This window comes from Phocoena phocoena, chromosome 15 (genome assembly GCF_963924675.1).
Source record: "Phocoena phocoena chromosome 15, mPhoPho1.1, whole genome shotgun sequence".
Lineage (NCBI taxonomy): Eukaryota > Metazoa > Chordata > Mammalia > Artiodactyla > Phocoenidae > Phocoena > Phocoena phocoena.
Genome location: NC_089233.1, coordinates 30,105,488 through 30,128,201, shown reverse-complemented (window position 1 = coordinate 30,128,201; position 22,714 = coordinate 30,105,488). Strand labels below are relative to the sequence as shown.

General features: G+C 42.3%; 1 protein-coding gene across 2 annotated transcripts in view; it reads right to left on the bottom strand.

Annotated features, from left to right (window-relative positions):
- GRIN2A (glutamate ionotropic receptor NMDA type subunit 2A) overlaps positions 1–22,714 on the bottom strand; it is a 369,761-nt gene that overhangs the window by 103,096 nt on the left and 243,951 nt on the right. For both annotated transcript variants that reach the window (XM_065893444.1, XM_065893446.1), the window contains one exon: positions 14,385–14,499. In XM_065893444.1, the coding sequence (XP_065749516.1) occupies positions 14,385–14,499 (115 nt within the window). The remainder of the gene's footprint in view (positions 1–14,384; positions 14,500–22,714) is intronic.

Sequence of the window (22,714 nt, the reverse complement as noted above, 5' to 3'; positions counted from 1 at the left end):
GACAGCCTCTTCAATAAGTGGTGGTGGGAAAACTGGACAGGTACATGTAAAAGTTTGAGATTAGATCACTCCCTATCACCATACACAAAAGTAAGCTCAAAATGTAGTAAAGACCTAAAGGTAAGGCCAGAAACCATCAAACTCTTAGAGGAAAACATAGGCAGAACACTCTATGACATAAATCACAGCAAGATCCTTTCTGACCCACCTCCTAGAATAATGGAAATAAAAATGAAGATAAACAAATGGGACCTAATGAAACTTCAAAGCTTTTGCACAGCAAAGGAAACCATTAACAAGACCAAAAGACAACCCTCAGAATGGGAGAAAATATTTGCAAATGAAGCAACTGACAAAGGATTAACCTCCAAAATTTACAAGCAGCTCAATAACAAAAAAAACGACCCAATCCAAAAGTGGGCAGAAGACCTAAATAGACATTTCTCCAAAGAAGATATACAGACTGCCAACAAACACATGAAAGAATGCTCAACATCATTAATCATTAGAGAAATGCAAATCAAAACTACAATGAGATATCATCTCACACCAGTCAGAATGGCCATCATCAAAAAATCTAGAAACAATAAATGCTGGAGAGGGTGTGGAGAAAAGGGAACACTCTTGCACTGCTGGTGGGAATGTGAATTGGTTCAGCCACTATGGAGAACAGTATGGAGGTTCCTTAAAAAACTACAAATAGAACTACCATATGACCCAGCAATCCCACTACTGGGCATATACCCTGAGAAAACCATAATTCAAAAAGAGTCATGTACCAAAATATTCATTGCAGCTCTATTTACAATAGCCCGGAGATGGAAACAACCTAAGTGCCCATCATCAGATGAATGGATAAAGAAGATGTGGCACATATATACAAGGGAATATTACTCAGCCATAAAAAGAAATGAAATTGAGCTATTTGTAATGAGGTGGATAGACCCAGAGTCTGTCATACAGAGTGAAGTAAGTCAGAAAGAAAAGGACAAATACCGTATGCTAACACATATATATGGAATTTAAGGGAAAAAAATGTCATGAAGAACCTAGGGGTAAGACAGGAATAAAGACACAGACCTACTGGAGAACGGACTTGAGGATATGGGGAGGGGGAAGGGTGAGCTGTGACAGGGCGAGAGAGAGGCATGGACATATATACACTAACAAACGTAAGGTAGATAGCTAGTGGGAAGCAGCCGCTTGGCACAGGGATATCGGCTAGGGGCTTTGAGACCGCCTGGAGGGGTGGGATAGGGAGGGTGGGAGGGAGGGAGACGCAAGAGGGAAGAGATATGGGAACATATGTATATGTATAACTGATTCACTTTGTTATAAAGCAGAAAGTAACACACCATTGTAAAGCAATTATACCCCAATAAAGATGTTAAAAAAATGCAATTGTTAGGCTCTTTGTTCTCACTATTTGGAATTATTATATATCAGAAAAACAAACTGCGTGCTTTTCCCACTTGCGTCCTCTACCTCCCACAGCACTGGGTGATGTCCCCTGCATTTTAGAATTTGATTGAGGAATATAACAGAACTTAGTGGTCAAAGCATGGGTTTCAGAATCAGAAAAATGGGGGTTCAAAACTCGGTTCAGATTCTTGGAAATTAACCAGTTCTTTGTATTCTTTAGTTTTCTCATTTATAGAATGGGGATATTAATAGTACCAATCTCATAAGATTTTGTATGAATTAAGAGAAATCATGTATCTAAAGCTCTTTCTGACATACAGGAAGCATTTAATAAATGTCAGGATAAATATCCTTACAGAAACCCCATGGGGTAGGTATTACCATTGGCTCCGTTTTACTGATGGAGACACTGATTATCTGAGAAATACAAAGAATGGCAACTTTTCAGGGTTGACTTGGGTCTCAGAACTATCAACTCCTATGAAATTGATCAAATACCCGTCTCCTAACTGTCTCAGCTACTAACCAGTGCCAGGCTCAATGAAGCGGGAACGAGGGCATCAGCCCATTTCTGCTGACAATGGTGCTGACCTGGCTTTGCCTGCATGTACCACTCCCTTATCTTTGGACACTGATTTGGGAGTTGGGCTCTGGATTAGACACATCTTTGTCTCCAACTTCTGTCCTGATTGATTTATAGTATAACTGGATGGGTGTCCCACATTTTTGAATCCTCATCCATTTTCAACGAGGTGACAATTTCTGAATGCAAAGGTCAGGGTGTCATTTTGGTAATGAAACTCAAATCCTTCTGTGTTGATTCAAGGCACCAACTCGAAAGCATCTGTGGAGAGAGATGTGTACAGTCCCTGCCAAGGAACCCTGGTCAAGTTTCTTACTCTGTCTGAATCTCAGCTCCTCACTTGTTAAAACAAGGTAAATGTTCCTGCTTTTCCTCTAGGAAGGGTGGTTGTCAGGATCTCTTATCCAAATCCAGTTCTTGCTCTCCTTTTCTACCTCGTATCTGCCTGTCCTGTTTTCTTCAAACACACTTTAATCATGGAAAGAAAAAATATGCCGTCAACTATAATCTGCTGTGCATGTGGAGGCCAGTACGGTGGGGAATGATATGAAGATCAGGATTCTCCCAACTCAGATTGTCTGTTTCAACTTTAAAGTTAAAAACAGCATAATCAAGGGGACATTGTTTTCTTCAAGTCATTTTACAACTCCCTTCAAGGGAATGAGAATTGATTCTCTTGTCTTTTCCCAACTTCAGGATTTTTTCCTTATATGCATTTCCAATGGAGTCTTTATTTGCACACTGAGAGAAATCAAGATGATTCCGCCCCTACCTCCTTCCTTCTCAAACAGGTCCATTCCATCTTTCTAATTTGCAGAATTATAATTCAAATGGAAGGAAAACAGACTCCAAGAACTCTATAGATATGATTGCAATGAGTTTTAAAACACATTTTCAAAAGACAACGGCTACAGATAACGAACGTATGAAGGAGTAATGAGGAATGAACACACAGCATATTGTAGGCGTGGAGGGCAACTGACAGCTTTAAGTTGGCAGAGGAATGCTGACTGGTTTTGCACAAAGATGCGAGAGGCTGATTATATGGCAGACTTTCATGCAACTCAGTAGAATGTTTTGGGCTAAGATCAGGAAGAGATGCCTGGTTCAGTGGAGAATCGTGTACCTCTAACAGTCCATCTTGCAAATACTGAGAGCATGTCCACCATGCAGGGATGGGGGCTCCCAAGGTAGGTTTTCATAATTAAAGCAATCACAACCTTCACTATCAATATACAAAGAACCCCCAACTCTACCATATGGTGTCGTCAAAATAAAATTGACTTTATCGTCTGACAGACCTGAGCTGAAATCTAGAAGTTGCCACTTACTTGCTTCTGTAACCTTGAGCCAGTCATCAATCTTCTCAGAGCCTCATTTTCTTTATATATAAACTGGGGAAGGCATGATAGTACTCATGTCAATATCTGTTTAAAAGGGGTCAAAGTAATGAATATAAAGCCCCTAGGCTATAACTAGGATGCAGAAATTATTATGTTTTATTATTAATTATTTTTAAAATGTGGGGAAATATATCAAGGTATCAGATAGCCAATTTTCTCGTCTTCAGCATCTAGAAAGCACGGTAAGTCTTTCACAGTTTAGAGATCAACACTCAGAATATTCAATCTTTTTCTATCTGCCTTTCTCTCTGGCCCAACCCAGGCTCCAAAGCCAAGAAAAACAGCGTAGTGGGAAGTGCAGCTTCTGCTGCCAATAGCACAGATGAGAAAACCAAGCTGCAGCTACAGAAGGCAGCCTGACACAGCCACCTGTAGCCAGAAGCAGACTGCTGGGGTAGAGTACTCTTCACTGCTCTGCCTCTTTTCTTACAGACAAATGTCATTCCTGTCCGCACCATCAGCATGTAAATGAGGGAAATAACAAACATGACAGACACAATGCTAAGAAAGTAGAGAGCAGGTCCAGACAGCAAATCACGGAGGTCTGGTGGTTGTAGGTGGGTGGGAAGCAATCCAGCTACAGCTAGCTAACTGGATAAATTGTGAAATGAGGAACAAATAATAAGGGGCTTCAAATGTTTGTGATTCAGTTAATAAAATGGGCCAAATGATCTTCACCCTTTAGATAACTCTTCTTCATCCTTTAGGACTCAGGACATATGTTAGCTCTTTCGAGTAAGCCTTTTCTCATCTCTTTCCTAATACCCAGGCTGGGTAGGTGTCCTGCAGTGCCCTGGGCTTACCTCTACTATTAACACCCATCTATGTTGCAACTGAAAGTTCATTTCTCTGTCTCTCCCACTAGACTGTGACCTTCCTGAGGGCAGGGACACTGTATTATTCATTTTGGCTTCACCCACACCTACCCCCAGCCTGGCACAGAGTAGGTACACGGCAAACAGATCAGCAGTGGGTAATTGCGGGGGGCGTCGAGAGTGGCTGACCAGGTGGATGGATGAAAGTTGGTTGGTGAGATGGGTTGATGGATGGATAGACGGACGGATGGTTTATTATGTAGATGACTGATCATTGGATGATTGGCTGGGTGGACAGATAAATAAACATATAGATCAATCACATGGGACATTCGTTGTTAATAATTAATGTATCCTAAAGAGTAAGATTTAAGTCTACACAAAGGGCTAGGTATTGTCATTCATTCCCTCCACTCAACCTCCAAGGAAGATAATATTCACAAGAATCTCTAGGTCCTTTATGAAAATTCCCATCATTCATCCTGGAAACCGTGTCAAGTGGCGGAATGAGCACCAGACTGGGAGACTCACAAGACCTAAATTTGAATATTTTCTCAGCTATTGAAAAAATGTCACTGAATATATCCAGGTCTTCCCTACTCAACAATCAGAGAATACCACCTACATCATAGGGTTATCACTGTAGCTGAAGAGAAATAATAAATATAAAGCCAATGTTGTAAGGTTTGGCTTGTAATAGGTGCTCAACAAATGCTTACCATTTATTTGCCTTATATTCAGAGGATGTCTAAATTCAGTCCCCTTACTCTACTCACTTTCAAAATTATTTTAGAAATTTTGTATCTTTTCCCCGAAAGAAAGCTTGCTTGGAGCACCAATATACCAATCAGATAAAGCTTTACCATCTCTGGCTATAGCTGGATCTTGTCTCATTAACCCCTATCCAGTCAGAGACCCCTGTGGCACTATGAACAGGGAACATAGTTAGAAAAAAAACCTTTCTCCTAGATAAAGGAGGAAGTCTATTCTATGTTCTGCAGCATTGAGACTAAAGCCTGGTGTTCATCCTCTCATTCTCTCCTTTCCTCCCTTCCTCCCTCCCTCTCTTTCCCCTCTATCACAGGAGCTCAGGGCTTTGCATTCACTTACAACACAGAAGAGTTGATGACCCAGTCAGAAAAAAAAAAATGGTTTTCATCTGTCTGTTCAGGAGTTTCTAGAAATACTTCCAACTGAGAGGCTCTTTGAATAATTTACTCATCTGAGATCACTTCAATAATCTATTCACTCATTTTCATAATTGATGGCAAGGCAAGCTGTCAAGGGTACAGCTTTTGTCTTACATTTATACCATCTGTCAGCTTAATTATGCCCCTTCACTCTCAGACAGCTTCCTTATCAAACTGGGTTTGTGAGTTGGGTAGAGATGGATACTCCAGATGACATACTGGTTGATTCTGGTTCTATTGTAATACTGTTTATGTTCAAATTCTGCCTTCACCATTATATGACCTTGGGCAAGTCATTCATTCCATGCAGCTCTCAAGTTCTCTCCCATAATATGGAGCTCTAATGGTAACTGGAGCTGGCATCTACTGATCATCTACTATGTGCCAGTCAGTGTTCTAAGCACTTGACATAATATTTTGTTTAATTTTCCCAACAACCCTATGAGGTAAGTACTACTAAGTACCTCCGTTTTATATGTGAGAAAGTGCAGAGAATATTGTGATATTTAAGTGAGATAACGTATTGAAAACACTCTGCTTGGTGTCTGGCATATAACAGGAGCGTAACAAATGACAGCTGCTGCCATCATGACCCCCCGTCAATCAACAGAACCATCATCATCATTGCCATCAATCATCTTTGTCATCAACATTCCCATCAAGGCATGTTCCCATAGAGATGCCTTTTCTATGAACTGCTTTTTTATAAATTTCAGAAATCTAGAAAACTATTAGCAGACTATTGCCTTGCAGAAAAGCATGGTTCAATTGCTGTTCTTTTTGGAGTTAGGCTTATATTACAACTGCAAGAAAGAAAGGAACGAAGGAAGGAAGGAAGGGAGGGAGGGAGGAAGAAAGGAGGGAGGGAGGGAGGAAGGAAGGAGGGAGGGAGGGAGGGAGGGAGGGAGGGAGGAAGGAAGGGAGGGAGGGAGGAAGGGAGGGAGGGAGGAAGAAAGGAGGGAGGGAGGGAGGGAGGAAGGAAGGAAGGAGGGAGGGAGGGAGGGAGGGAGGAAGAAAGGAGGGAGGGAGGGAGGGAGGGAGGAAGGAAGGAAGGAAAGAAGGAAAGAAAGAAAGAACCATGCAAGACAGAAACAGATACACACACACACACACACACACACACACACACACACACACACACACGCACACACACGGAGGTGGCATTACTCATTTCAGTTTGATGTGTTCATTTGCTATAGACCTATTGTACTTTCCCCACTGTGACCTAACAAATTGTACCGTGTAGGTATTTAAAACCGTCACTATGCATGACTCTAGGGAAGTCAGAGGATAATTTTAAATCTTTTGTAATGGCTTAATTTTCCCTCTCTGTGGCTTACATCATTTGAGAAACTTAATGATCATTATATAAGGAAACAAATTAAATTTCACACAGCTTCTGCTAAGGTGGTGATATTACCAAACCCATTTTACAAAAGGCCACTTGATTTTAGCTGTGGGTTTTGGAGAATAAAGGAAACAGAGAAAGGGAAAGAGGGGGAGAGGAAGGGATGAGAGATGAACCATGTCATTTACAGGCATGACAAATTTCTTCTGAAAGTGCTCAGTCCAGAAATGCCTAAACACAAACCCATGCCTAAAAAAATTTTTTTTTTAAATCTTTCTGACTTCTCTCTTTCACAAATCTCTCAGCAAATCAGTCAGTGCCATGTGCTTTCAGTTCTGTTGCTGAAATTTCTCAGATGCCATTGCCACTGTTCTTGTTCACACCTACATTCCCTTCAACCTGAGCTACTTAAATAGCTAGTCCCTTAGAAAATTTCCCCAAGATCCATGCCAATCACCATTTTATTTTTGAAGAAGTAGTTTAGTTTTCATCTAAGAGAACAGGCTATGGGGTTCTTATCCTGGCTTTGCAACTTATTAGCTCTGTCATCTTGAGCAAGTTATTGAATTTCCCTGGGCCTTATTTATCCCTTTCATATGTAAAAGAGGGTAATACATCACAGTGTTCATGTGAGCATTAGATAAGTTTATATATTTGAACGCTTAGCACCCTGCATGGTGTATCATCAATACTAAACGAGTAGTAGCTATTACTATTATTATTTTTATGTTGTTCTCCCATCTCAAGGTCTTCAACAGTACCCCAAAGGTGACTGGATAAAATCCCACAGTGTATAATTCAAACTCCAGTATGGTCCTTCATTCCCATATTTTCCCTTTAAACAATCTGCTTTTGTCTTCTATTGCCATGTAACAAATGGCCTCAAACATAGCCACTTGAAACAATGCTCCCTTATGACCTCACAGTTCTGTAGGTCAGAAGTCCAGCGGGGCTCAGCTGGGTTCTCTGCTCAGGGTCACATGAGGCCAAAACCAAGCTGTCACTCAGCTGGGCTCATAGCTGCAGGATCTGGGAAGAATCCACTTGCAGACTCATTCAGGTTGTTGGCAGAGTTCAGTTCCTGGAGGTTGTAGGACTGAAGCCCTTGTTTCCTTGCTGGCTGTTGGCCAGAGACTAAACTCATCTCCTAGTGGCCACCTGCTTCCTTGTCATGTGGCCCTCTCAATCCTCAAATCCAGCAGTCAGACAATTCCTGCTTATGCTCAAATCTCTCTGACTTCCTCTTCTGCTATTAGTTTCAGAAAACTCTCTACTTTTAAAAGGCCTACGTGTAGAGAACAAACCTATGGACATCAAGGGGGGAAAGGGGGGGTGGGATGAATTGGGAAATTGGGATTGACATATACACACTAGCTAATATGTATAAAATAGGTAACTAATGAGAACCTGCTATACAGCACAGGGAACTCTACTTCACTTTGTTGTACAGTAGAAATGAACACAATATTGTAAAACAACTATACACCCCCCCCAAAAAAAGGGCCCATGTGATTAGGTTAGGCCCAGCCTGATAACACTCCTTTTGATTAACTCAAAGTCCACTGAAAAACTCCTTTTGCTATCTAACGTAACAATCACAGAAGGCATATCTCGTCATATTCACAGGTCATCCTCCTAGAAGAGAGGATTATAGAAGAGTGAGGGTCATTGGGGATCATTCTTAGAATTCTGCCTACCATACAAGCTATGTCTCAAACACATTGAACTCTTTCTCAAATGAGCCTTGAGCACGCTTGCCTCTGGACTTCGGCTTTCAATGGTCCTTCTGCATGGAATGGCCTCCCCACACATGTTCAGAAGGTCTCATCTGAGACCCTGCTCAAATTAGAAGTCCTCTGTAGAGATGCCCTTGATCAGCCAGCCTACATGTAATATATCTCTTCTCCAAACATCACAGACTTTTATCAGAGCATCTTCTGTGGCACATTTCATACTGTCTTGCAATTACGAGCATCTCCTCATGCCCTATGACACTCTAAGGCAGGTACATGTCTCATTGCAACCCTCAACAATGGCTTGCACATAGTAGGTACTCAGGAAATTTTGCTTGACAGAATAAAAGTGTGAATACATATGGGTTATATACCCCAAATTCAACCATCTCTGCTTAAGGGGGACAGATTTAACTAAAATACCAGTTATTTAATAACTCAGTATTTGTTGAGGACACCCCAGGTGATAGGAACTATACTACATCCATAAACATTTCACTTGGCGCTGTTACTGTCTCATTCAGCAGAGATTACTCTAGGTGCTACAGGACTCCAATTTCCTTATTTCCTTTTCTCCTGTACCACTGCTCTTTAGCATTGCTACTAAGCTGTGTATTCCAAAGGAAGAAAGAGGGACAAAGACAGGAAGCAGGAAATCTTGATAGCCAGGATGACCTAGATGAAACCATTTTTTCAAGATAACAAAGAGTAAATCCATGTCCTAAAGCAGTAGTTCTATATCTTTAATGGGCATTGCTAGGGGAGCTTATGAAAAAGCAGAATCAGAAATGATTATTCTGTAGGTTCGAGGTAGTGCTAGTACCGCAAAAGTCTTAGCACCTTTACATCTTTCCCATGGTTACTCTGATATGGGTAGCCCAGAGGACCACACATGTAAAATGACCACACTAAAAGCTGTTCCTCATTTGGGGAAGTGCGTGAAAAAAAAATCCTTTCGTTCTCGTATCCATTCTCTAAATATTTATTGAGCCACAGCTATTGAGCACCAGAGATACAGTGGTAAAGGAAAAAGTGAAAACCTGAAAACAGACAGTATTCTCTCAGTGCTAGTCACAGCCAGAATTCATGGCTTCATCAATGCACTGCCATCGTTTTTCTAAGCAAAGCGAGCACATAGTAGAAGCCATAATATATTTCTGGCTGCTTGCAGGACGTATAAACAATGCACTTCAGTTTTAGCAATTCGCGCAATTGTTCTATCAATTGTAACTTACTGGTGTCCTCTCAATTATAATTTTCCTCCGTGATTTTCTTTAACGTAATCATTGGAGTATGTGTATGCAGATGCCAAGTATAATGTGTGCATAAATATTTCCATCTTTTAGCAGGATGAACCCTTTGGCAGATACCTGATACCATACACACACACATACACACAAGCAAACACACACACTAGAAATCTTCTGCACATGAGTTCTTGAGACTCACCAAGCCATCTAGGTTAAATGTGGTGGGAAAGTGATGGAGGGGTAGTTAAAATACAATGATTTCGAAGGGAGGGAGTTATGACACTCTCTAATTAGAGACCCCACCATGGGAAAACTGCACCCCATGCATACACCATTGTGGGTGAAAGTCTCGATAGATCTGGTAACACACTGATATGCCACAGCCAGAACTGGGGATCGATCTTAGCTTTTTCTAAGATCTCCTTTATCGTATCTGTACTAGGAATTCTTTAACTGGCATCTGCTTCATTATGCACAAGGCACAGGAACAGGGTACAACCCCTTCTTCAGTGAGCCAGATTGGAAGGTGGAACTTCTGTAGAACAAAAAAGACGGCCTGTGTGACGTGATAAATGCTTATACCCCAAGTTCCAACTGGTTGGGTTTGAGTGAAATCTGCTGCATCCAGTGAGAATAAGGAGGTGGGTGTCACTCTAAGGATAGGAGGAACTCCCTTAATTTCTCCTCTAAAATATTCCTTTCCCACCAGCTGTAATTCAGTACGATGTAGGAATTAGGAATGCAGCCTGTGGGGTCAGGCAGTCCTCCATTCACATCCTGCTTCTACCACATGCAGGATCTGAGGCAGGTCCCTGGCTTCTCTGAACCTGAATTTCCATTTATGAGGCAAGGATAAGAACACCTACTGTAGATGAGTTGTTGAAATGCCTAAATGAGCTCATGGACATAAAATTCTCAGCACAGTTCTTGGTATAGAGTAGCTCTTAGTAAATGGTGATTGAAGTCAGCATTACCAGCAGATTGTATAGAGGTCCTTCCAGGCATTAGAAATAGCACCTTGTGGGCTTCCCTGGTGGCGCAGTGGTTGAGAGTTCGCCTGCCGATGCAGGGGACATGGGTTCGTGCCCCGGTCCGGGCAGATCCCACATGCCGTGGAGCGGCTGGGCCCGTGAGCCATGGCCGCTGGGCCTGTGCTCCGCAACGGGAGAGGCCGCAGCAGTGAGAGGCCCGTGTACCGCCAAAAAAAAAAAAAAAAAGAAATAGCACCTTGTGGTACAGCCAAAGAAACATGTGGAAGGAACAGACCTTTCTCTGATGGGGCTCACAGTCCACGTGAAGACGAACGTGCAAGCAAATAATTATAACGCAAGCTGCTGACACTCTTAGGAGTTGGTATACAGGTTTGTACAAAGTGGAAAGGACACGGCCTGATCTGGATTATCCAGATGTAGAATCAGTGGAAGGGGTGCCCTTGGCAAAAAGAGGAAAGTGTTCAAAGAGACAGGAACTGAGACAGAAGAATGAGCAGACGACAAGTGCCTATGAGGGCTTGGAGGATATTGGGAGGATAAGAATGGAGCTTTCTGTGCTGGGACACAGGAGAATAACCATATTTGAGAGAAGAAGATGGTGACTTTGGCTTTGGACAAGATGAAGTGGAGGCCTATGGGCTGTCCGTGTAAGGGAGTCCTGGTGCCAAGTCTGGAGATCAGGAGATCTGGGCTGGAGAGAGGGATCTGGGAGTCATCACAGTGTGGAAAGCAACTGAGATCAAGGGCACCAAAGAGAATGCAAACGGAGTGGTGAGAATAAAGAGGGAAGCAGACGCATCAGAGAGACGCGAATGGGGCCCTTCATTCAGGAGGACGTAATGACGGGTCTCCCTTTTGTCTTCTGGGGCATCTGTACCATCTTTAATTAGAGCTTCTCTAGAAGAGAAGAGGGTTGTTTTACTTTAATATTTATGATTTTTGTCCCATTCATGCTTGAAGTCAAAACTGCTTTAAAAACCTTTCTTTAAATCTCTCTCCCTCCCCCTCTCTCTTTCTTTCTCTCTAAATATATATGCTTTTTAAAACTACTCTGTATGTATGTTATATGCATGTGTGTATGCACACGTATTTGTTTCATTTTTGACTGGTGTAACCCTAAAATGGTAAATAGAATTATTCCCAAAGCATTTTCCCAAGTAGTTAATAAGACGATTCACCATGGAGAGATCCAATCTTTTACTCAATGTCCCCACCCTCGTGAAGACTTACCCATTTGACCGAGTCAAGTCCACCCCTCTCTCCCCAGACATGGCTCAGTCATGAGCTACTTGAGGAGAGGGGTGGTATCCCATTCATCCTTGCCTCACTCTGGTGCAGCTTGGAATGTTGGCCAAAGAGTTGGCCCACAGAGGGTGTTTATTGTATTGGCCTGGGCTGCCAATTGGCTTGTAACCAGGGTATTATTTTCAAGCATCTCTGGGAAGGCTTGGACCCACTAAGCTCTAATGCAGAGCAAAGCCATCGAAAAACAAAAGGAGAGGCGGAGGGCATGGAAGTCCCAATTTACAAGAGGAAAGTCTGCTCAGACCTGAGTCCTGTGTCTGCTGAACACAAGCGGGCACTGTGCACAGCACTGGACTAATCCACGCCAGCTGCACACAAAGGCCCAGCGGAAAGCAAATGTCCCGCTAAGGGCTTGTCATGTTTTCCAAGACACCCTCATGACATGCTGCTTCTAGTGACTCCACTGAGTGACCTCAGAGATGAAAAGAAATCTCCTGAGTCCCAGAATAACAGCTCCCTCCTTCTGCAGACCTTCCCCTCTGCTGACCGGCTGTACCAGCATGTGCTGCTGGGGGACGGCTTTAAGGATAACATGACTGGTATTTACCGGCTCCATTGGCTTCCTCTTTCTTCGAGACAGAAGCACAAGGAGTTATTTCTGAAGCACTGGATCCCCTGAGCGCTGCGAGAATAGACCAACTACAGGAAGATTTGTACATTCTAAGCTCAGCTCCGCAGCAATTCCCGGAGCTGCCTTTTTGGGAAATTGCTATATTTCAACAGAAATTTGAAGGAGGACACACAAAATATTAAAAGGGTATTTTCTGTATGTGGAAATGAAGCCTATCAAGGGCCGCCTTCTTTTATGCAATGTTATCACCTGCATTACAGTGGCCTCCCTGTAAACAGGCTCCCTGGTAAATGAGGTATGTCCAAAGGCAGCACAGAGAATCCACAGGTGTGAGCCAAGCCTGACCCAGGACTGGTTAAATCCAACCAACGAGAATGATTTTACAGTTCCAAAAGTGATCCTCAGACTGTGTAACTTCAAAAGGTTGAAAAATAACTCCAAAATGTAATAACAAAAGGCAGAAAGGCTCAAGTTCTCTACCTCTTATTATGGACAAGAAAAAAATAACTTGCATTTTGACTTTCCATTTGCAAGAGGAGAGAGAAGCCAGAATTTGAAGGATGAATAAAAGAAAGTAAGGATACAGGGGAGCATTACAGGAAAGAAAAAGAAAAAGCATGTTCAAAGTCCCAGATACATAAAGGAACCAGCTCAGACATGGAGATGTGAGCCACTTAGGACAGTGGGCTACAGGGTTTACCAGAGGGAAGAGCAGAGGTAACACCCGGGGACAGAATCCAGTGCTTTCCTCAAGCATCACAAAAGTGCACAAAATCCCAACCCATCCCTCTCCACACACACACCAGAGTCTAAGTTCCATGAATCAGAAATTGTTGTTTTGTCTCTCCTGTTCACTGATAGATTCCAAGCATCAAGAATAGTGCCTGGCACATCGCAGGCACTGAATAATCATTTGTGGAATGAATGAATAAACCAAGTCGTCACTCAGAGCTTGGGTGTACCGCCTAAAGCAAAAATCAAGTAAGCGTTCAATAAACAATGGCTATTGTTGTCATAACTAGTACTCATGTCAGGGAGTTAAGTATGAAAACTCAGTAAACATTGGTAATTAATTGTGCAGGGTATCTCAATTTAGATACAATGGCATGCAATGAAACAAATCTTGTGTGATAGTCTGATGCATTTTGACAAATGTTCAAGACAAGGAGTATTGCCGTAACTCTAGAAAATCCCCTGTGTCTTGTGTGGTACCTCAGATGAGCTTTTCCTGAACATTGATTTTTTATAGTTATTATATATGTTCTAGAAAATGTGCTTTACAAGAAATACAACCCTCTCCAATCCATGATTTGCAGAAGTGATACATTTAAGTTTTGGAAATGAGTTGATTCAAAGCAAAAGACTAAGTACATGAAAATACAAGGGGTTCATTCATAGGGCAAAATGTGTGAAGATCGCACCCCATTATGAGGTTTAGGCAAACTGGTGTGATCATTGCCAGATAGTGAACACTTGCTACTGCAATGATGTGACCCAAACTTCACTGCTTTTAAATTACCTTAAGTCTTTCAGGGACACTACCTACTCAGATTTGAGAACCCAACACAATGAACAACACACAACTGCCACAGTTCACCCAGGGAAAGCATCTCCATCTTACAGTATCTGTCTGCCTTTTTCCATCAAGGGTCATGGAATGACACGTGGAGCTGCTCAGAGGGAAATACTCTGGGAAAAGGAGTAGTTTGAGTTCCCTTGCTGCCCACACCTTTCCTGCCTCCCCTGTATTCGGCACACAGAAGGATGCTCACCTTTTCCCATTCGCGGTCCTTGTTCAGCACGATGACCACCAGCCTGGGGTGCACCTGATAGCCTTCCTCAGTGAAGGACAAGTCTTTGCCATCCCATGTCACATTGACCATAAATCTAGAGAGAGGAAGAGAAAAACAAATGTTTAGGGAAGAATTAAAGAGGTTTCAAACAAATAAGTGGATGCCACCATCAGCATAAAACTGAGAAGGTGTAAACTCATCACAAGGAGCCTCTATCTGTGGAAGCATCAGTACCCACACAGGCTCTGCTAACTTCCATGCACTCCTTTTCATGAGCCTGTAATCAATCCCAGAATCCCCACTCTTGTATAGGCATTAGTAATTTATTGCAGAAAGCACAGGGGATGGAACATACTTGTCCTGCCAGACTATAGACTTTTGTTCAAATGATCTTCTTACAGGAGGATCTGAAAGCATGTTTTAACAAGCTTCCCTAAAGGAAACTGCTTGTTCATAAACCACATGGTATACAACGTCAAAGAAATGACATCCCATTCATTCATTATTCATTCAACTAATATTTATCAAATATTTGCTACATGTCAGGACTCAGCTAGTTGGTTGGCAATAAAGAAGAAACAGACATGATCTCTGTCCTCTTAAAGCTTATAGTCTAAGGGAGAGGACAGGTATTAATTGGTTAATCACCGTACAATGACAAGTGCTACAATAGAGGGGGCGGCGGGGTGTGCTATGTGAAAGTGAAACAGGGGTCAGGCAAGGCTTCTATAAGGAAGTGCAGCTTGACCTGAAGGATGACTCAGCATTAACTAGATCAGAAAAGATGTAAGCACATTCCAGGCAAAGGGGACAGCATGTACAAAGGTCCTGTGGTAGTGCTTATGAAGGGCTGAGTGCAAACCAGTAAGGCCAAAGCAGAGAGAGACAGGGAAATGGGGTGTGTGGTGTGGGTGAGAAGGTAAATAGGGGCAGACAGTGCAAAGCTTTTCAGGCCATGTTAAACAGTTTTATCTTCATTTTAAAACAATAGAAAGACATTGAAGACTTTAATCAAGGAGGTGATATAATCAGACTTTTCTTGTATCAGTATAATATGACTTAAATGTGTACAGAATAGGTTTGCGGGGGACCACAGTAGGTAGAGGGGGGCTGGTCACAGTGCTGTTATTATTCAGGTGAGAGATGGTGTTGGCTTTGGTCCCATTGTGGCCCCAAAAGAGGAGGAGAAGGAAGAGTAGGAGCAGCAACACAAGTGGAGAAATACTGAGCAGGTATTCAGTGATGGGTTAGACATGAGGGTGGGGGAGAGAGAGGCGTCAAGGATGGCTCCTCGATGTCTGCCCTATACAACAACTGTGCAGTTGTCTTCGTCGCAAGTGATGTCTGTCTGTCTTACAGTACTCTTATCTCTACCTCCCACACCCCCGCCTCAAACCACGTCGCCTGTAGTCACGCTCGGCTCTGATGCAGAGCAAGACAGAGCTCATTTCCCAGGATTTGGGAGGGAGGCTTCTCAGGGGTTCACATCTCCTTGCAGCGTGAGAAAAATATGATGTTAAAGACGTCCAAGAAAACACACCACTTAGCAGACACTCAGTAAATACAGTATGGTGGTTAGAAGCATTCAGAGACCAACCCAGAAAGACAGGGTACCTCAAAGTCACAGCATATTTTTGCATTATATTCCTTTAACAACAAAAGTAGCTAAAGAAGTAAAATATTAAGGAAGAGGACTAGATTACAAAAATAATTCCAAAAAGAGAGATTGGCCTAACTGGTCACATGTCTGCCCCTGGACAGCCACAGTGCAGAAGACCTGACTGTGTCCTATGGGGGAAGAATCAGGTCTCCAAGGACAAGGTTAAGAAATTGGGGAAAAGGCAAAGAACATTTTTGTGTATCCATTCAATGGACTGTTTTGAGTCCTTAAAAAAATCACGTTTTTGAGACAAGTTAATGGCATGAAGATAATGCTTGCTATTTAATGTTAAACAAGCAGAAAAGAGGATAAAAATAGGGTTTGTCTATGCATGGAAGGATCCCAGGTACTTTCCATTTTCTTTTGTGTATCTTTGTATTCTCCAAATTTTCTGCAGATAGTTTTTATTTTTAACAAAATACTGTTTAAAAACAGAAAAACCAAACACTGCTATTCTAGAAGAAGCAAAGGGTAATCACGACTCTATCTGGTGCATCTGAGGCATCGCTGATCATTTCCTAGGAAGATAATTTACCGATTCAACAACAATTTACTGAATGTCTATTGAGTGTCAGACCTTATGGTGAGTCCCATAAATACAGAAATAAAAAACACAGTGCCTGTGGCCCCTCTTACATCCTCACAATTCAGTGACATAGACACATAAACAATGACAGTACAGAGAAGGCCACTTGTGCGCCAATGCACAGTAAGTATAAGTCATGAGAATGTAGAGGAAGGGCCCCTAACGCAATCTCTGCAACGTAGGGAGGACTTCCTGGGAACCTTCAAGAGTAAAGAGGTTGAGGAGAGGCGGAGAAGAGCATTCAGAGCAGAGGAGTCATCTTAAACAAGGAAGAGTCAGCAAAGGAAGTGACACGCTAGGGGAAATAGCTTAGTACAGCTGACAGGCAGTGGGATTTGTCTGGAGAGCATCCCTTAAGCTAGATCATAAGGGACCTAAAGGTCTGGATTTTGTTCAGATGGCCATGAGGATCACAAAAGGTTTTAAGGAGAGGAGTGATTCACCGCATGGAGGAAACTGCAAGGCCAAGGGCAAAGACCCATGAAATGTCACGATGGAACACTGTCCATGGAATTTCAGCATAAAAATTGCAGACGAAGCCCACCAGTGGACTTTACCTGGGCTGGCAGGAAATCTGTAACCAAGTCATTCTGTCTCTGCAGTCCAAAACTCATAGTTAGGCCTGCTGATTCATCGAGGGTTTTAGTTTGTTTGTTTGTTGTTTTTTATTGAATCCAATAAAAGCTCTCAAGCCAAGTTTTGATTACACAATAATTTGAAGTGAATAGAGTTCACGTTGGGTCAATCTAACACCCCAAATGTGGGTGAAACTGAAAAACTTAGTCCATTAGCAAGAGGTTTGAAAATACCCAATTTGATATGTGTTTGGAAACGGCAGACCAGAGGACGAACGCTTTGGGTTTGACTTGGACCCCTGGCCCGGGGAGAGCCATTCACAGGGTTATGTGGTGTGAACCGATGTCACGGTCACCATTTTAATCTAGGAGCTAGCATGCCCTGTTGAGCACCCAGTCTTCTTCTGATATGCCAGCTGAATCTACTTCAATCTCCCTCTTCTTTAATTCCCCATCTCTGTTTCCCCTGCTCATTTCCTTTTCTCCCATTTTGTAGTGAAATCAGATGGAGTTAGCAGGGACATTATTTAGATGCAATCCATCTTCTTCAGATTATATGGAAACAACTATATGGAAATTCTCACACTCCACATTGTTCTGTGTTCCTTTAAAAATCAGTATTCTGGACCAATGAGTCTACATACTCTATGTTAATATTGTCTATTTTCTTCCTTCCTTCCCTCCCTCCTTCCCTTCTTCCTTCCTTCCTTCCTTCTTTCTTTCTTTTCTTTCCTTCTTTTCTTCTTTCCTTCTTTCTTCCTTCCTTCCTTCCTTCCTTCCTTCCTTCCTTCCTTCCTTCCTTCCTCCCTCCCTCCCTCCCTTCCTCCCTCCCTTCCTTCCCATTAAAAGTCTTCAGTCCCCTGGGAAGGAAAAAAAAAAAAAAACCTCTAACAAGAATATTTGCTGAACAGTAATTTCATTATGAAGTTGGCAGGGAGCAAGTACCCATTACCTTCAATTCCCCCATCTAATTTCTAGGAAGGATGATCCGTATTTCCACAGGCTTTCTTCCCACTTAAACTTACTCCAGAGCAGAATTCTTTACCCAGGGAAAAACCATTATACACCCCACTGCTTGGTCCCCATTAACACCTGCTGGGCACTTGTATTAAACAGTAAAATCTTATCACTGTTTTGTTTATCTCTTGAAAATTGATTACAAAACTTTTAGTGACCAGATGAAATATCAGAAATTCTGGCTGCTGCTAAGCTTCGAATTACATCTTCGATGTTTCCACCAGGAGCAATAAACACATGAAGACATGCTGGCAAAACCTGGACATGGCAGAGGCTCTGATGGCTTGCAGAGGGTCCACTTCTGTGTTATTATCGTCCATTGATGGTAAGGTGTCAAGTTGTTGTTGTTTTCTTAATCAGTGAAATACATAACAGAAAATATGTAAATTATGTGATGCACATACCTACAAATTTCCTTTGGTGTCTACAGCCTCAGGTGTATGAAGCTGAAGTACAGGTGAAAGAAACATTTCTCTACGGCTTGCATTTTGTGCCCTGTGAAATGCTGGTGTATGGGGATCAGAAATAACATGGAAAAACAGGTGGACTGTTTTCCCTATATTATGACTGCAAAGAAATTGGGCCAGAATTATCAAGGTCTTTCTAGATCTGCTCTAATATGGTAGCCACCACCAACCGGTGGCTATGGAGTACCTGAAATGTGGTTAGTCTGAATAGAAATGTGCCATAAGGGCACGACATACTGGATTTGGAAGACTTTGTATGAAAAAATAGTGTAAAAGATCTCATAAACAATTTTATATTCATTTAATGTTGAAAAAATTTAGACATTGTGGTCGCAGTAGGATACATTATTAAAATTAATTTCATCTTCTTTTTACTTGTTCACTCTGTGGCCAGATAATCTGAGATGATAAGTGATTACATTGTATTTCTACTGGACAGCTGTCCTGGACCATCTTTGGTGTTTCATCTTGTTTTTTAACCAGCAGATGGACGGTGTGCATCAGGAAGGCAGGGACCTCTTATGCCTTGTTTTGTATTGTATTTTTAGTGCCAAACAGAGTGCCTGGCACATGGCTGGTGCTAAAATAGATAGGCGCAGAGTGAATTAAAGAATGAATTGCTATTGCTAGCAATTGTTGGGATCAAAGCCTGCCTCTGTTATTCCCCAGCTGTGTCACTTGGGGTCATATATTTAAAATTCTCTGAGCTTCCACTTCCTTCTTTGTAAAAACAGATCAGGTTAAACCGTATGAAGTAACCATGATGGTTTCACGTGGTTTAACCTAACAGATCCCTCACTCCCAGGTGTGTGGGTGGAATTAGCAATAGTGCACATAAAATGTCTGGCCCAATGCCTGGTACACAGATGTTGCTTAAACAGTAGTTAACCTTTACATAAAGTTTCCATGTATTTTTTTTTCCACCCTGTCATATTTCCTAACACCCCACCCCAAATGCAACTTCATTCTTTTAAAGCCGGGCTTATTGCGGCCATTCTGGGTACTCATTGCCAGGATCCTTCTTTCTTTTTGTCAAAGGCCAACGATATATGGGCTGCATAAGCTCTTTCAACTATTACTTAAAGTGTCTCATTCCTCCAGATTTCTATTTTCTCTCTTTTGCCTCGTAAGTCTCCTTTAACTTTCCAAATCTGATTATTCACAATGTTCTCTAGACATATTATTATTCACTATTTCCCTTCAGACTATAATTCTCTTACTGTTTCATAAATGCCACCAGAACCCATTCAGTGTGTCTCAATTTTCAGTTAATTTTCCATCTGCTTTGCTATTTCTCATGTTCCCCAGGCCTTTTCCTGAATCGCACTAGCCCTTAAATGCCTCCTCAAACTGCTTTAGTGTCACCATTTTTTTCATTTGTCATTTAATTTACATGCTTTTGGAAAGAGTCACTGTCTTCTTTACCCTTTTTCAGTTCTCAAGACGCTCTCATTTTTACAAAATAGTTTGGCGCTTTCCGTCTTCCTCTTGGTGGTTTGAAATCCCTTCCACTTTGATGTGTTTCTCAGCACCCTCTCATCCTCTATTAACCATTCCCTTTCGGGCACAAATCCTCTCTTTAGAGCAAACTCATGGTTTTTCGACTCCCAACTCCTGCACCACACCTTCCCCGAATACGCTCTCACACCATTTCTTTTCAGCAAGTCTCTTAATGAGTGTACTTTCCTCTTTGCCCCGGTTCTTAACTTCATATACTCATCGGTGGTTTCTCATTTCCCCTGAGTGATTACCAAAGGCATGACCGAAGAGCTGAGACTTAAATGTCAGGACAGAACTGTAATAACTCCAACACATAGATCTGCATAATCCAGGCTAGCGTAATTCAAAACGGACTGAGAAACTGCAGCATAATGAAAAAGAAGAAGAAGAAAAAAACCCAAAACAAAGAAACAAAACTGGGTTAAAAAAAGAGAAGGGAGTATTTACTCTTTCTCAAATTCCATTGTGGCCAATTCAAAAAGGATAATAATCATGTTAGTTGTCTTGGCTGAGCAACACTAATTGACAAAATTAGAACAGGAGTGGTAAGCTCCAAAAAGGCAGGGATCTTTCTTATGATCACTGCGATTCTAAAACACCTAAAAGAGTGTCCTGCAGTACGAGCTTAAAAGTATTTGTTGAATAACCGAACAAATGAATGAGCAGGCATTGGCTGCTGGGAACTTGCTCTTTCGACGTTTCTTTCCTGTGCAACAACTGTAGAGAAGCAATTCTGCAAGACGACTGTTTAGTTTGGGAATTAGAACGCCTGGGTTAGCATGCAGTTCTGTGGCTTCCAGTGCCAGGTAAGTCTCCTAAGTTCTCAGGGCATCCATTTCCTCTTCTGTAAAAGTCAAGTTATGATAGCCACATCTCTGTGTAATTATAGGGATCACATTAGATGACATTTGGTGAGACAGGTAAGTGATGGGACCAGCAGAGTGCTGGCACATAATGGTGCCTGGTAAATGAAGACAGCGGGGGTAGTAGTAGGTGTCACGGTTTCACATATTTATCTTTTTTCCTTCTAAAATTTGAAATTAAAAGGCTTTCTCTTAGATGCTCGAGGATCATTTTGACTGCTAATCCCAGTTTTCCAAGGGAGGCAATGAACCCTGTAGGCCCCTACCCCAAGCTAATCTGATTACTCAGAGCCCCAGGTACCCCTGGACCAGGCTATGATGCAAGAGTGCTGACCCAGGTGCCAGCCTGCCCTTCATGACTCCTGGGCTTCCCATCTCTGCTTGGTGAGCACACCTGAGCCAAAGGTGACTTTCTGAGGACATGCCCACCAACTATCTTTTGTAATACAATTTCTAAGTTTAAAACATGGAGTAAGTTAGGGCAAAGCTTTCTCTGTAAGTGTGACCATTCTATCTACCCCATCACTAGACAACATGCTTGACCCATTTGGCCAAAGGTTTGCAGTGGGAATAGGATCTATAGTAGGATCTAAGATGCATGCCCTAATTCTACTTTATCAGGAATTATTGGAAGCCTGAGTGTCCATTAATAAAGCGGTTCTCAGGATCTCTTGCTCCTTATATGTGTGGTTTTTTCAGGAACATGATGGGGGATGTGGAAATTCTTGAAATTCTGGATAGTATTTTGTAACACTATCAAAATAGTACTGAACATATCACCATGAACCTCTAATGGCTCTGCCTCACCTAACCATTTGGAACTGGCTGGCACAGGCGTCAATGGATTCATCCCCTGCAATGAGCATCTATTCCAAGAGAGCTGGAAAAAAAGTAGGCAACATGACAAGCAGTTTCTATGAACTCCCTGGATCACTTGTGTCTATGCTATCAAATTATTCAGGATCTCAAACAGGCAGATGTACATGGATGTTGACTCCTCACCTTCCCCAAATGTGCAGAATGAGACGGTGTGAATCAATTCAAAGTGCAACTTTATCCAAGAATCACTGGGTATCCCCCCATCCTGGAACCTTAGGCCCCATGAGAAGAGGGGATTTGTCTATCTTGTTCTCGGCTGTTCCCCCTTTCCAGAACCTGGAACAGTGCCTGGCAGAGAGAAGCTGTTCAGTACATATTTACTGAGGGAAGGAGAAGTCTCAGGAGGTCTCTATCGTATTCTCTAGCCCTCTGACAATGAGCCCCACTTTCTCTATCTGTCCAGAGCGCGTTCACCTGTGCTCAGTGGGTCTCTGGGGACCCGCAGAGGTAACTAAGGCAGAGGAGAAAGGCTGGGGCCCAGGAGATGGCAGATCGTGGGGCTTCTCAGCCTCCATAATCATGTGAGCCAATCTCTCGTAGTAAATGTCTTTCTCTATATAAATATCTTACTACTTCTGTTTCTCTGGAGAACCCTGACTAATACAACCTGATACTACCATCTGCCAGAGGAACTGTGAAAATAAAACACAAATCTGCAGTGAATACGATGCAAAGGGGTCCCCCCTGCGCTATTCATAACCTGCACAACTGTATCACCTCTGCCGGCTTACAAAGTACTTGAGGACAGGAGTACATAACTCA